The 12,941-nt window shown below is 41.3% G+C and overlaps 1 protein-coding gene across 2 annotated transcripts; it reads left to right on the top strand.

Annotated features, from left to right (window-relative positions):
- Positions 1 to 10,939, top strand: LOC136752593 (protein Niban 1). 2 transcript variants are annotated; one of them, XM_066708062.1, is made up of 14 exons: positions 1 to 635; positions 3,009 to 3,139; positions 3,610 to 3,735; positions 4,115 to 4,229; positions 4,788 to 4,949; positions 5,760 to 5,875; positions 6,074 to 6,178; positions 6,365 to 6,527; positions 6,977 to 7,155; positions 7,451 to 7,612; positions 8,082 to 8,198; positions 9,068 to 9,175; positions 9,360 to 9,471; positions 9,875 to 10,939. In XM_066708062.1, the coding sequence occupies exons 1-14, from the start codon at positions 581 to 583 to the stop codon at positions 10,210 to 10,212; spliced, it is 1,989 nt and encodes a 662-aa protein (XP_066564159.1). In that variant the 5' UTR covers positions 1 to 580; the 3' UTR covers positions 10,213 to 10,939. The 2 variants fall into 2 exon arrangements, with proteins under 2 accessions (XP_066564159.1, XP_066564158.1); XM_066708061.1 differs by having other exon boundaries at positions 9,357 to 9,471.
- The last annotated feature ends 2,002 nt before the right edge of the window (positions 10,940 to 12,941 follow it).

The raw sequence follows: 12,941 nt of genomic DNA, 5'->3' as shown, positions 1-12,941 counted from the left end.
TAGAGGGAGAAAGGTGGGAGGGATTGGAGAGAGACAGAGAGAGAGAGAGTGAGAAAGTGAGCAAGCAAGAGAGCAAGAAAAAGTGACTAAAAGCAGAGATCCAAGGTCAGAGATGATAGGGAGAAATCCAAAATGAGAAACTACTCCCGAACAGTTGGTTTGCCTTGGTCACGAATGATACACATAGAGAGAGAGAGGGAAAGCGAATAAGGAGGACAGAGAACTTTGGAAATCTCAAGACTTTTGTGAGCGGGGCAAGTAGAGCCAAAGCAATGTACCAGCCTTGAGAGTGATCTGCAGGGTTGCCTCCTGGGATCTGGACAGAATGAGTGGAATCTCAGTCAGATTCTGATGCTATCACAACCACGGGGACAAGAGCAGGACATAAAGCAAAGTGACCGAAGTCAATGACAAGTTACACACTTGAGATCTGGAGACAGATGGATTTCTGCAAGCAAGACTAACCAAAATCTTCAGAGGAGCTTTGCGGATTGCTTGGAGAGCTGATAGTATGTGATTGTGCTCAAAAGTTTTGTTTTTGGTTTGTTTTGGTGATAATCTAAGGCTTTTATCCAGAGAAATGGGAATACTACAGTCGGGACATTTAGATGCCAGACAGAGAAAGCATCTAGCAGGTAAGGTGGGCTTTGGTTGCATTGTGTTTGTGTACAACCTTCTACTCACCAGTCATTTATAAGGCAATTTCAGAGATGTTTTCTTTGTTTCTTTCTTAAAACAAAATTGTTTTAAACATTTGTCAACAAACAGTATGTCTTGGATTATATGGAAGATGAAAAAGGCTCCTACTAATGCACATCCAAGGACTGTTCTACAGGATGTCTGGTCCTATTATACCACAAGAAATAACCCAATCTTGGATTGCTTGTGCGGTCAAAAGCATAGCTTTGCAACACACCAATGGTGATCTTACAGAATAGGGCAGGGAAACAGAAATGCCTACTGGAATTAAGTCATGTTTATTTTGGTAATAGATTACGCTTTGATTATGCCCAAAAACATACAGGACATATTTGCTCTTTGTGTGAGCTGAAGGATGTTCACAGTGCTGTGTATTTTGGAAGAAGCTCTTCAGTGGAGGAGCAGTGTTCACTGTTCACAGAGACAGGGTACAGGACAGTCACTGAATAGCAGAGAAAAGTCAAGATCATAACATAATCCTATTTGAAATCACAAGCATTGTATTGTAAGGCTGGCCAAGTACAGTATTATTGTTTTCAGAGTGGAAACACCGATGGGGTGGTGGCCCAACAAGGCAGATGACAAGGCAGTGACAGATGAAACTGCCCCCCCCACACACACAAAAAGGATCTATGCCCTTTAACCCCTCACTTTCAGAGGGGTCAGTGTGTCATACAGAAGGGTTAAATAAAAAGGCTAGCACATATTTCAGAGTTCAAAAATGCAGTCATTTGGTGGTATTTGTGATCTCTAGGCAAGATAGCTGTCTCTAAGGGACACTGGACTGAGACCTTTGTTTACTCAACAAGGCTTTGCGTTTTCAGCAGCAACAACTCAGGAAATGAGCTGGATAGGGAGGTCAGGATAGGACGTATAACTTAGGAAAGTGGTGTTATTATAATAATTATGATGATGCAGTTGTAAAGAAAAGTTTTTGCTGTGGATCCATATCACATCTCTAAAGGTAATGCAGTGTGTTAGGGAGGCAGTGTGGAGTAGTGGTTAGGGCTCAGTCCCCAGGTGGGGCAGTGCTCTTGTACCCTTGAGCAAGGTACTTTACCTAGATTGCCCCAGTAAATGCCCAGCTGTATAAATGGGTACAAATGTAAAAATAATGTGATATGTTGTAACAATTATAAGTCACCCTGGACCAGTGTTGAGAACAGTCTTAGTGCTTATATATGACAACCAAAGCAAATAAAAAATACTTGTTATTATTGTTTTGTAACATTTGGGTGTTTCCATCTTATTAAAAAGGGGTGTTACACTGAGTTGGACAAAGTTTTATTAATTCAACCCTGAAACTTTTATGGGCTGGAAACAAGTCACAACCAGAGTCACAGAGAGAAGCTTAAGACGGGGACGAAATGGTGTCACTTTTTTGTTTTTGTTTTTTCTCCTACCCGTGCTGGACGGTTACAAAAATAGAAAGAAATGGAAAGAAATCACTTGGTCTAGTGCCATCTTTCCTCCTCCCCAGAGAGGAACAATCAATTCCTCTGAAGCCTCGGACAGTTCAGCCTGTTTTCCCCTTTAAGGTCTATGGTAACTCCTTTCTGTCCCCCAAATGGGGGCAAATGTCAGAGTTTATTGCTGTCTAGCCCACAATGCAGTGCTGTTGTTTGGCAGTTGGGTGACATCATTCTCTGTCCAACGCAGGACGCCCAACAGCTGTGGAGAGAATGGAAACTTGCAACATAATTTCCAGATTGTTTCTTTGACATTTAATGTTATTATTATTATTATTATTATTATTATTATTATTATTATTATTATTATTATTATGATTATTATTATTATTATTATTATTATTATTATTATTATTAAAAGCAAAAAACAAAGATACGTTTGTACTTGAGCTGTAGTGAATGGAAACTTGCCACATAATTTCTTCTGACATCTTGTATTATTATTATTATTATTATTATTATTATTATTATTATTATTATTATTATTATGTAGAATGTACAAATACTCCAACACAGACAAATGTGTATTCAATCGATTTAACTATAATCTGAAAAACTGCTTTGTACCACCACTTAATTAGCTTCTATTCGCACATTGTTTGCCATTATAGAGCAATCTAACATTAACAACCTACTTTAAATTCTGCAGCTGACAAATCATCCCATTGATACAAATACAGCACAGTGACATTCAAATACAGAGAACTGGAAATACACATTTTTTTCTACAGCAACTGCCTTGACATTCAAATCTGAATATTCGTTTCAGGGAATTCTTTTAAATGCTGCATTACTCTTTTGGATAGTTCTGCTAGACTGTCTGTGCCCGTTTGGTTCTAGGTCATGTTGAGGCCGTGTTGAAGGAGTTTGCTGCTCACTATCGAAGGCAGTTTGCCGCCAGTCTCCTGGAGAGAGTTCGAGATGAAGTGGAACAGAGGGAGAGCCAGGGAACCAGACTACTGCAGCAGCCAGTAAGACCTCCACTCCGTCATCCGTCCCTAAGCCCACAGCCACACACTGTCAGATCAAAGTACAAATCTCAAACTCCATTTTGCAGGAACAAGATATAAGAGTTGTAGGTAGTGCATGACTCTGGTCTGGCCTATACCAGCCTTTCACCTTTGGATTCCATCAGATTATTTTCTATGTCCAGTCCAGTTCTATAGATCTGATTCAAATGCCCAAGGATAAATGCTGGGAAGTGCACTGAGATTAAAGTTAAGCTGAGCTTTGCCCAGAATTGCTTCAGATGTAGATGTACAGATCATCTTTTTCTTCCCTTTCTGTCTCTTTGCTTCCTTCCTTCTTCTGCTTTTCCATCTCCCTCCAGTGCCGGTCATTATTTTCCTGATAGGACTTAAGGCCAATGCTCTCTCTCTGGAGACAATGGAGACAATTTCAGAGATCTGTGTTTGTCTGTCTGTCTCCTCCTGAATCCAAGGATGCATTACCAGGCAAGGAGGTAGTTGTGGAGGGGACCTTGCTGCAATACCAGGATGACAAATGGAGACAGCGCCACCTATCAGTCACAAAAGACTTTGCAGTGGAGAGTCGAGACTCCAAAGAGGTAGGAAATCCATATTATTATTATTATTATTATTATTATTATTATTATTATTATTATTATTATTCATTACTGGAAGTCAATCAGATATTGCAGTCCTTTTTCAGTCTCGACCTTTTGTTTGTCATTAAATTATGTCTACCCCTCATGAAGTTCAGGAGTAGGACAACCCAATTTTCATGTCTGACAAACACACTTTGCCAGCATTCCTTGTTCTGCATCCCTCCTCCACCACAAACACTGCCTCTGCAGCAGCTCCTTGGCTCATTCCACCTAGTGGGGGGCCTAACTGGGTTGATAACTGGCAAGAGAGATGAGTGTGTGTGTGTTGTTTTGTATTGTGCCAAATGCTGGCATAATTCAGATGCTGTGTGTCATCTAGGTGTATCAGAAGGGCTGGGAGTGCAAAAGTATTCTAATCCTGACTGCCTGCCAGATCTGCACTTCTGTAGAGGAACACTGCCACCTACTGGACATCGCATGTCAGCACATCCCAGGTACTGATCGGCATTAAACCAACAAAAAAACATGTCGAGAATCTACGGATATTCTACTCACTACTGCTCAATTAGTGCTTCAGATTGTGGCATCGGCTGGGTTTTGGCTTGAGATCTGGCCACATGAAAAACTCACATGTCAGAAAAACAAACATAATAAAGGAATTTCTAACAAAATCAAATATATCTGTGCATCAAGACCAGCTGAGGTTTCTCAGTGAAAGTTATGTTTTTCTAGTTTATACAAGGGGAGACTGTGTGGGTGGGGGGGGGCAGGAGGGGTTGGTGAGCCATGCAAAATGTTAAAGTTAAGTAGCTATGCCTTAAATTATCAGGAAACACTGGCATGATTAAGCTGAAAAGATTGGCTATTATTAAGATCTGTATTTACTGTGATTTTGATTATGAAATATTCTATCCAAAATAAAAGTAATAAACTGCATGAATGTAACCGATCTTGTTTGAATTCTGACCAAGGCAGCCATGCATTCTGCTTGGTAACTCAATTATGTATTGTTAGAGCACAAGATTTCAAAGAAGGGATCTGTCTTCTTCTAGGAAGCTGGAACGGAAGGTCACCCTTCGGCCCGTGCCCAACAGACTTCCCGCTCTTTCTCCACCACCCATATCGTGCACCCCTGTGTTTGTGTGCCAGATCTGCGGAAGGGCAGAGAGAGTGGCTCCGCGTTCTGCAGAGCGCCATACTTCACCACAGCACAGGTGACAAGAAAGGCCGATGCCTAAAATAAAGAGCCCCGTATCCTAGGAACGTCATCCTCACAAATACAGATTGACTTGTTTGTCATTGGGTGATTATTGCAAATATGTTAACTGAAAAGTAATTTAAAAAATAGATTTATTTCTTAAGGCTCTAAAAATATAAGAATTGGTTTGCATTACAGCTTAAAGTGAAGGTATATCCAGTATATCCAGATTTCTATTTCACTTATTTTTAAACTAATAGATGGGGAAAACTGAATAGAAAATAGTTTCTTCTCTGTTAACATGATTGTCTGATCAAAATCATACCGTGATACCGGCGAGACAGGGCGAACAAAGGCAAGGCAAGACATGGTCTGGTCACAGGCAAGGGTCGGGCGATCAGGCAAATGGGAAGTCCAAGGTTGTGGTCAAGAGGTAAAGCAGGAGGTCGAGGATACAAAGATATAACAAGGCACAAGGAGACTGCTTGGAGATGTAGTAAGAATTGACAAAACTTCAAAGTGAGTGAGAGTCAGGGAGGGGGTTATAAAGGCTGGTGGGAGGAGCAGATAATCAGAGTGCTGTTGTCAGATTGAATGAGTGACCGATTGAAACTGGGAGAGATGACTGGTATGGAGAGGGCGATGGCGACCTCTGGTGGGGAACAGTGGAGGTGCATTAGACTGTGGTTGTCATAGGTGTTGAGGGAAATACAATATAATAATAATAATAATAATAATAATAATAATAATAATAATAATAATAATAATAATAATAATACAATACTGCCCCTGACAGTTAAATCACACCTGTAATTAATTCTTTCAGTGCTACAGAGGAAGGAGAACTTTGAAACCCGGGCATTTGTGGAGGCTGTCCGATTTTACAGGCAGGAAAGGGGCAGCTACACCACTGGGGTCCTGATGATGGGGTCAGAAGAGGAGGTGAGCAGGATGGCCAATTCTGATATGTCCCTTCTTTAAAGCACCAAAAAAATTTCCTAACTCAAACATAGAAGAAGTGCATTGAGTTTCATGTTGCATAAAGATCCAGTTGCTTTTTCATGGGCTTGTAACAAATGTGACTTTGTCGATATACCTCCCAGAAACCATGCACAGTGTCTTTTCCCCACCTTCTGCCAGGTGCTGTCCAACGTTATTATGGAGGACATCTTGCCTGCGTTGTATGAGCAGCTCTTCCCCAGGCTGATTCAGTCAAAGGTCAGGAAGAGATATGGCTGGACACAGGTGAGAAAAAACCCTCTCTTGATTAGTTTCTTCCAACCTTCAAGTCGAAAGCACTGTAAAATCCTATTTGCTCCTAGTACTTCTAGGATTCTTAGTGTGTTTTGATTGATCTACCTCCACTGAGAGAATGAATCGATGGCAGTGTTGATCTCTCTCCCTCTCTCTTTCTCTCTCTCTCCCCCCTAGATGGTGTCACAGGTGTATAGTCTGGTCTTAGCTCAGGTGTTGGCGGAACTAGGTTCCCTCAGGGAGGAGATTGCTCAGCAGCGTCCTCTGCTGGAACGACAGATTCGCTCAGACCTGGATCAGATCATTGCCCTGCAGGACAACATCGCACACAGGATTGCAGGTGCACAGCCAATCACAGGGCAGGGGGGTTGAGCTAAAGAGCCAATCATAGGGCAGGGGGGTTGAGCTAAAGAGCCAATCATAGGGCAGGGGGGTTGAGCTAAAGAGCCAATCATAGGGCAGGGCTGGCTTGAAGGAGACAATCTTGTGTATGGTTTGATATTAATAGCCAATCATGGGTAAGGGGATGACCTAAATAGCCAATCATAGGGACCTGGGTTGAAATAAAGGGCTAATCACAAGTGGAGGGTAAAGATAAAGAACCAGTCATGGGCAGAGGTTGGATAAGAGCACTTGGCAGGTCATAACAGCCTACAATAGTATAGCTGACGTTGGAGACCAGCTTTAGGACAAATTATGAATTGTTTAGCCGAAAGTAGTCTTACTTTGGATATTAAAGTAGGTAAACAAATCCATTTGTGTGCTTGTGTGTTTTTCTCTCTCTTGCAGAGGATGTGTCTGGAGAGATAGATCAATGTGTAGCACGCTTGGCCGTTCCACTTCTGAGCACCACCTTCCAGGAGTTGGCCCCACCCCTCCATGCAGGATTGACCGGCGCCAGACAGCTATTCCTGGATGCCTGCGATGACATTATCAGAGCTGGTTGCACCGGCCAATCGCTGCAGGAGGTGGGGCTAGTCAGGGTATAAAGTGAAGAACAGCCCTCATCAAGTTGATCAGTGGCATTTTATGTCAAAATGAAACAAACTAAAGCACCCCACAAAGCTTAGGAAAGTTACTTTTTTTTGTGAATATAACTTAAGTTGACTTAAGTTTATATTCATAAATGCAATGGTAACTTTGTACATTGTTATAGATAAGTTCAGACCGTTTTTGGCATGAAAACCAGAAAGGACAGTGTCTCCACAAAGCTGGTTTGGGAAAACTGCTGAAGGACAATTTATTTTTTCCGTTTCTCTCTAGCTGATAAGCCCACTGAATATGCTCAGCAGAGGCTCGGCCCGGGCGACGGACTGCCTCGCCCTGTTGGAAAAGATGGCAGGCAGGCAGGCAGGGTTGCAGGAAAGCTGGAGGATTGAGAGCAGTAGGTCGCTTATGCTCCAGGCCCAGAACTCAATTCAACAGGTGGGTGACTGAAAACACACACACTTGTTTCACAGCTGGAATCTGTTTTGAGTCAACAAGTTATGATTGCTATAATACCATCACACACACTAAAGACAATCAATAAAGAAAACCCTTCAGATGTTTTTGAACACAATAGTTATAGTTAATATATTTAATATAGTTAACAACTAGCAGCTGTATAAAAAAAACAAGATACAGATTATACTACAACAAGGCTATATACGTTACATGTCAAAAATATTTGTATTCGGACATTTATTAACACAATATTGTAAACTTAGCAAGTATAATATAATTCACGTTTTAATTCTATGTACGTAACACATTCAACAATATGTTTAATTGGCATGTGTTATTAACCTAATGCCATTGTCGCAAAATAATGTATAAACTCTATTAGGCTGTATCTTGCTTGAATGCAATGTCAATGCCATATTAATTGACTGCCAATTGGGTCTTTTTCCAGCTGCTGGACAGTGCCGTGTTTACGTTCCGGCGTCTGCTGTCCCTGCAGTTCAACTACCGGCTAAGCCCAGCTCAATTCAACCGGGCCCTGCAGAATGTGCACAACCGTGTTCTTAAGGTAAATTGATCGCCTAGTGAACAACCTGCTGAACAGTGTCACAAATGACAGGAGAAAAGAGGATCCAAACACAGGATGTAACAAGTCAGAAAACTGACTGGGGGTCAGGAATCTGGTGCATGGTAAAATAGGGCTAGGCAAGAGGCGTAGTGGAGTCATATTCAGGAGGTCAGTTGATCGAATGAACAAGACAAAGTAGGACACCCAGAAGGCATAATAACAAGAGAAAGCTAAGGTTGAATACACAGGGAAACCATGGAACACTTGGAAAAAGGATTAGAGTTGCTGCAATGAGGCAAACAAGACTTCGCATCGAGAGAGTGTGACAATGGAGAATAAATACAAGACCTAATGAGCAAGGGATCATGAAAAAGTTGAGAAAGGTAATTGTTGAAACTGGAAAGATGACTGACTGATAGAATTATTGGAAGCAGAGATCAGGGAGTGGAGACTGAAGAAGGTAAGATTTGGACGGCCTCTGGTGGCGGAACTGGGAATAGTCAGGCTGTACATGTCACAATTATGTCATATGTGACCATGTTCTCTGCGTATGTATGTGCCATTTTAACATTTGTATACATTTGTACCACACAAAAAAGACGTGGTTTATATCATGAAGCCAGTTTTCCACACTGTATGAATGCATGTGCTTGTGCTGGATTTAGTAGTGATTTTGTGTCTGGATGCAGCTTGCAGTGGTGGTAACTTGTGCGAGGACTACATTATGTGAATAGTGCTGTTCTGTTTTTGCTCCAGTGTAAAAATGGGCTCCAGTTTTTGCACAAACTACAGATGGGTTTCCTTGCGTATTAAAAAAAACAAAGAACAGCCTATGAATTAAATGAACCGCCTCTGTTTTCAATCTACAGCAGCTGGATCATGACCTGACAGTGGTTCAGACACAGCTGGCACATAACACCCTCCTGGAAATCGTCCTGCCGGTGCTCCTGAAAGAGCTGGTGCCCAGATACAAGCTGGTGAGCAGAGTGGCAGCCTCTTCTGGGCAGCATTAGGGATCCACGCACGGGTACCCTTCTTGATTAAAGCACTGCTTGAGTGCAAGATTTAGAAATGCGTGTGCGTGTTTTATTTGTGGTCAGCATCAAGTGGGTGCTGTCCATTTCTACATTTGCTTCTGTTCTAAGTCCACTCTTTTAGCAGGACCTGACCAAATATGAGCAGATGGTGTTCTCCGACTACAACAACCTCCTCCACATTGACAACATCTACCAGGGGGTGGTGAAGGAGGCACTGGTGCGAGAGATTAATGGCGGTAAGAGTTCTGTCTCTCAATGCCATTTGAGTGTCAACGAAGGCAAAACAGCACACATGAAAGGGATGTCCCCCAAACACCAACTGCAAAAATTGAGGGGTTTGTCAGGCTCCAAAACTACAACTCATTTGGTGGAGTACAGTAGGCTCCTTGCTATTACATAATTATAATGTGCAGATCTTATTGGGTTTCTGATAGATTACATTACAATGAAGGCCCTACTATATGTTTTATAGCTTTTAGATGCCTGAAGAAGAAAGAAACAAACTATGAAATGGTAATCTGAAGAGATCTGAGGTTATAATAAAGAACAGAGATCAGTTGCTCTGTAAAAGGTATCATAATTCATAATTTATAACCACGTTAATCCACAGACTGATTTTGCTCTTCTTTGGCATTGCAGTTCTGAAGGATGCTGGCAACATAGACGGGGGGTGGCCACCAGGCTCCTGGGATCCATTGGGAAGCCAGCTATCGGGCTCCGGCACCATGACGCCCAGCACCGGCTCCTACGAGAACGTGTGGATCGCCACGGAGGGAAGTGCTGTGGACGGACACCATAAAGCTCCAGCCCAAGAGTGTGGAGTGAAGATGGACGCAGGACAGTGCAAATGCGGGCACAACGGAGATGGAATGAGTTTTGTTCCGAAGGTGGGGCCGGTCGGCACGCCTGCCGGCCATGAGAGTAGACCGGACGGGGATTATATTTGCCTGGTTGGTGCTGGAGAAAACTGGAACTAGTTTCTCACAAAGGCAGCTCCTGTGAACACCTTCCGGTGATGCCCCGTCCTCCTGAACTAACAGGACTGACAGATCAGCAAAACGTTCCCATATTTGACAACTTGCAACTTTGTATGGGAAAAATACCCAATCAAATGGTAGTCATTAAAAATCATCTGTTTGCAGAAGAATGTTAATTCTTATAGTCATAGATTAGATAATTGCTCATGTGTATTTGAAATAATGTTGTTCACTTGTGCATATTGTTTTTCTTATTTTATTTTCTCTACAGTAGGTCCCTATATGCAGTGATGTGTACAGGTTGTGTAACCCCCCCTCTGGACTGTCAGGAACTGCCCTAATTTCCTAACTGTGCCCCTACTCTAAACTGTTCTCTGCACGCTACTGCACAGATGTATATATATTCGCTTGCACTGAACACTCACTCATTGTAGCCTGTAGTACAGATTAGAGGTCATCATTGTAAATTCAGATAGTGAGTTCCAAGAGTTATTTACTAATTAACAGCATTACTTTAACCATTATTGTTATCATTAGTATTACTAGTGGGATCGTTGTTTTATTGAGGCTTTGTCTGTGTATTTCACTTTGGTTTGTATTCTAGGATAATATCTTTATGCGGCCCAAAAGAATACTCTTCTGAAAGCGAGCACCTGCAGCTAACGCTCTCACAAATCTGCTATTGTTTACTTTCTCTTGTGCAGAAATTAATAAAAACAAATTATATCATCAATATCATCGACATTATTTGCCTCTATTGATACACTGCTGGATGAAGGTCTCCCTAAGATGTCCCTACTTCATGTACAGCGTCTCCTTACCAGGTCACTCTGGCAAATCTTCTTTCATCCTCACATCTTTAACATGGACTTCTTCCAGGTCTTTCTTAATCTCTGTAATATATATGTGTGTGTGTATTATAATGCAGTGTTATGATGATTCACTTAATAATAATAATAATAATAATAATAATATAAAAAGCAACCACTGCGTCACAAATGGAAAACCGGAGAGGACAAGAGCGGATGTTCAAGATTACTACAAATACCCGGTAAAATTATCAAGTACATTACTGCAAATTCAGCATGTCCTGCAGGTAAGTCCCTAAAACTAATGTACCTTTATTAATGTCCTTCCGAGTGAATGGCAATTGAGTTATTTACCACAAGGCGGCGCAAGATCCGCGTTTTTCTGTTGATGGTGAAAACAGCTGTTGAAGTTGTCGGGCTCTTTAGTCAACCCTGCCATCACCATGTTTCGGAACAGATTTTGGTAGAACAGCCAATATGACGTCCAGATGAGACGATTCCAGCTGTGGATGTTGAGTCTCTTTATTTTTTGAATACGAGTATCTGGTTTTCTGTCTCCTGGCGAGATGTGATTCACGCCTGAGAGGTTTTCATTTAGTCTAGCTCGGGAAATGACATCATGGGATTAATATTTCCCGGCACCACAACCATGAATATATTATGGAATCTGAATAGACGGTTAAATCATGGGAAATTAAATGCCACAATTGTACGTGTGCATTTGTGTATGTGTAAATTAATGAATGTGTTGATTTGAGGATGATGTTGCATTTAAACTACATCTTCCAGCTATTTCCTTTCATGAAACAGTTGCACCCCTCAACTTCTAGAGCGTGGGAACTTCATAAATAATCAATATAAATAGTGCCTATAGAAAGTCTACACCCCCTTTCAAAACGTTTACCCTTTGTTGCCTTTTGCATTAATGTTTTAATGTAATGCACTTAATTAATATTGACTTCATTTTACACTGTTTGAATATGATTTATTTAGTATTTTAATGATTTTAGAAATGTTTTTTAGAATTGGATTTTAAAAAAATAATCAAAAGATTTTTGTAATTGTTTTTACGTTTGTAATATAAAATACTTGAATAAAACAGTATTTTACTTTGTTGCCTTAAAGCCTGGAATTAAAATGCAGTAAAATCGTATCTTTATTGTTTTCATCTAACTACATATCTGACCCCACAACCTCCAAGCGGAAAAAAAGGTGTCTAGAAACTTTTAGAAAATTAATAAAAACTGAATAGCTTGATTGGATAAGTGCCCCCCCCCCATAATAACAATCCTAAATTGGCTCAGCTGTAAATATTGGCCTTCAAAATCACACACCCGGTTAAAAGGCCTCCATCTGTGTTAAATTGCAATGATTCCCATGATTTCAGGAATAAGTTAGCAGTTCCTGTAGATTCCCTCTGCTGGGCAGTGCATTTCACAGCCAAGACACATCCATGAGCACTAAGGAGCTTTCAGGAGAACTCTGGACAAAGTTATCGAAAGGCACAGATTAGGGGATGTGTAGGAATATAATATATATATATATATATATATATATATATATATATATATATATATATATATATATATATATATATAATTTGGAGACTTGGAACACAGTCAAGGCAATTATTAAGAAGTGGAAGGCATATGGCACCACCAAGACCTTGCCTAGATTGGGCTGTCCCTCCAAACTGGATAATCAAGCAAGAAAGAGACTGATCAGAGAGGCTACCAAGAGGCCAATGGAAACTTTGTACGGGCTGCAGGCTGTGGTGCGAGGAAAGCAAACCCAACACCGTGCATCACCCAAGAACACCGCCTCTGCTGTGAGGCATGGTGGGGCAGCATCAGGTTATGGGGGTGTCTCATCAGCAGGGACCAGGGTATTAGTCAGGATAGAAACCACATATTTTGTTGA

Source organism: Amia ocellicauda, chromosome 7, assembly GCF_036373705.1.
Source record: "Amia ocellicauda isolate fAmiCal2 chromosome 7, fAmiCal2.hap1, whole genome shotgun sequence".
Classification (NCBI taxonomy): Eukaryota; Metazoa; Chordata; class Actinopteri; order Amiiformes; family Amiidae; genus Amia; species Amia ocellicauda.
This window is presented reverse-complemented; position numbering and strand designations above follow the sequence as displayed.

Bases quoted from the DNA above. Each gene is read 5' to 3' on its own strand.
- LOC136752593 (XM_066708061.1), top strand. From the start codon at position 581: ATGGGAATACTACAGTCGGGACATTTAGATGCCAGACAGAGAAAGCAT. The intron at 6,528-6,976 runs GTGCACAGCCAA...TCTCTCTTGCAG, and splicing joins CATCGCACACAGGATTGCAG to AGGATGTGTCTGGAGAGATA. The intron at 9,176-9,356 runs GTGAGCAGAGTG...CCACTCTTTTAG, and splicing joins TGGTGCCCAGATACAAGCTG to CAGGACCTGACCAAATATGA.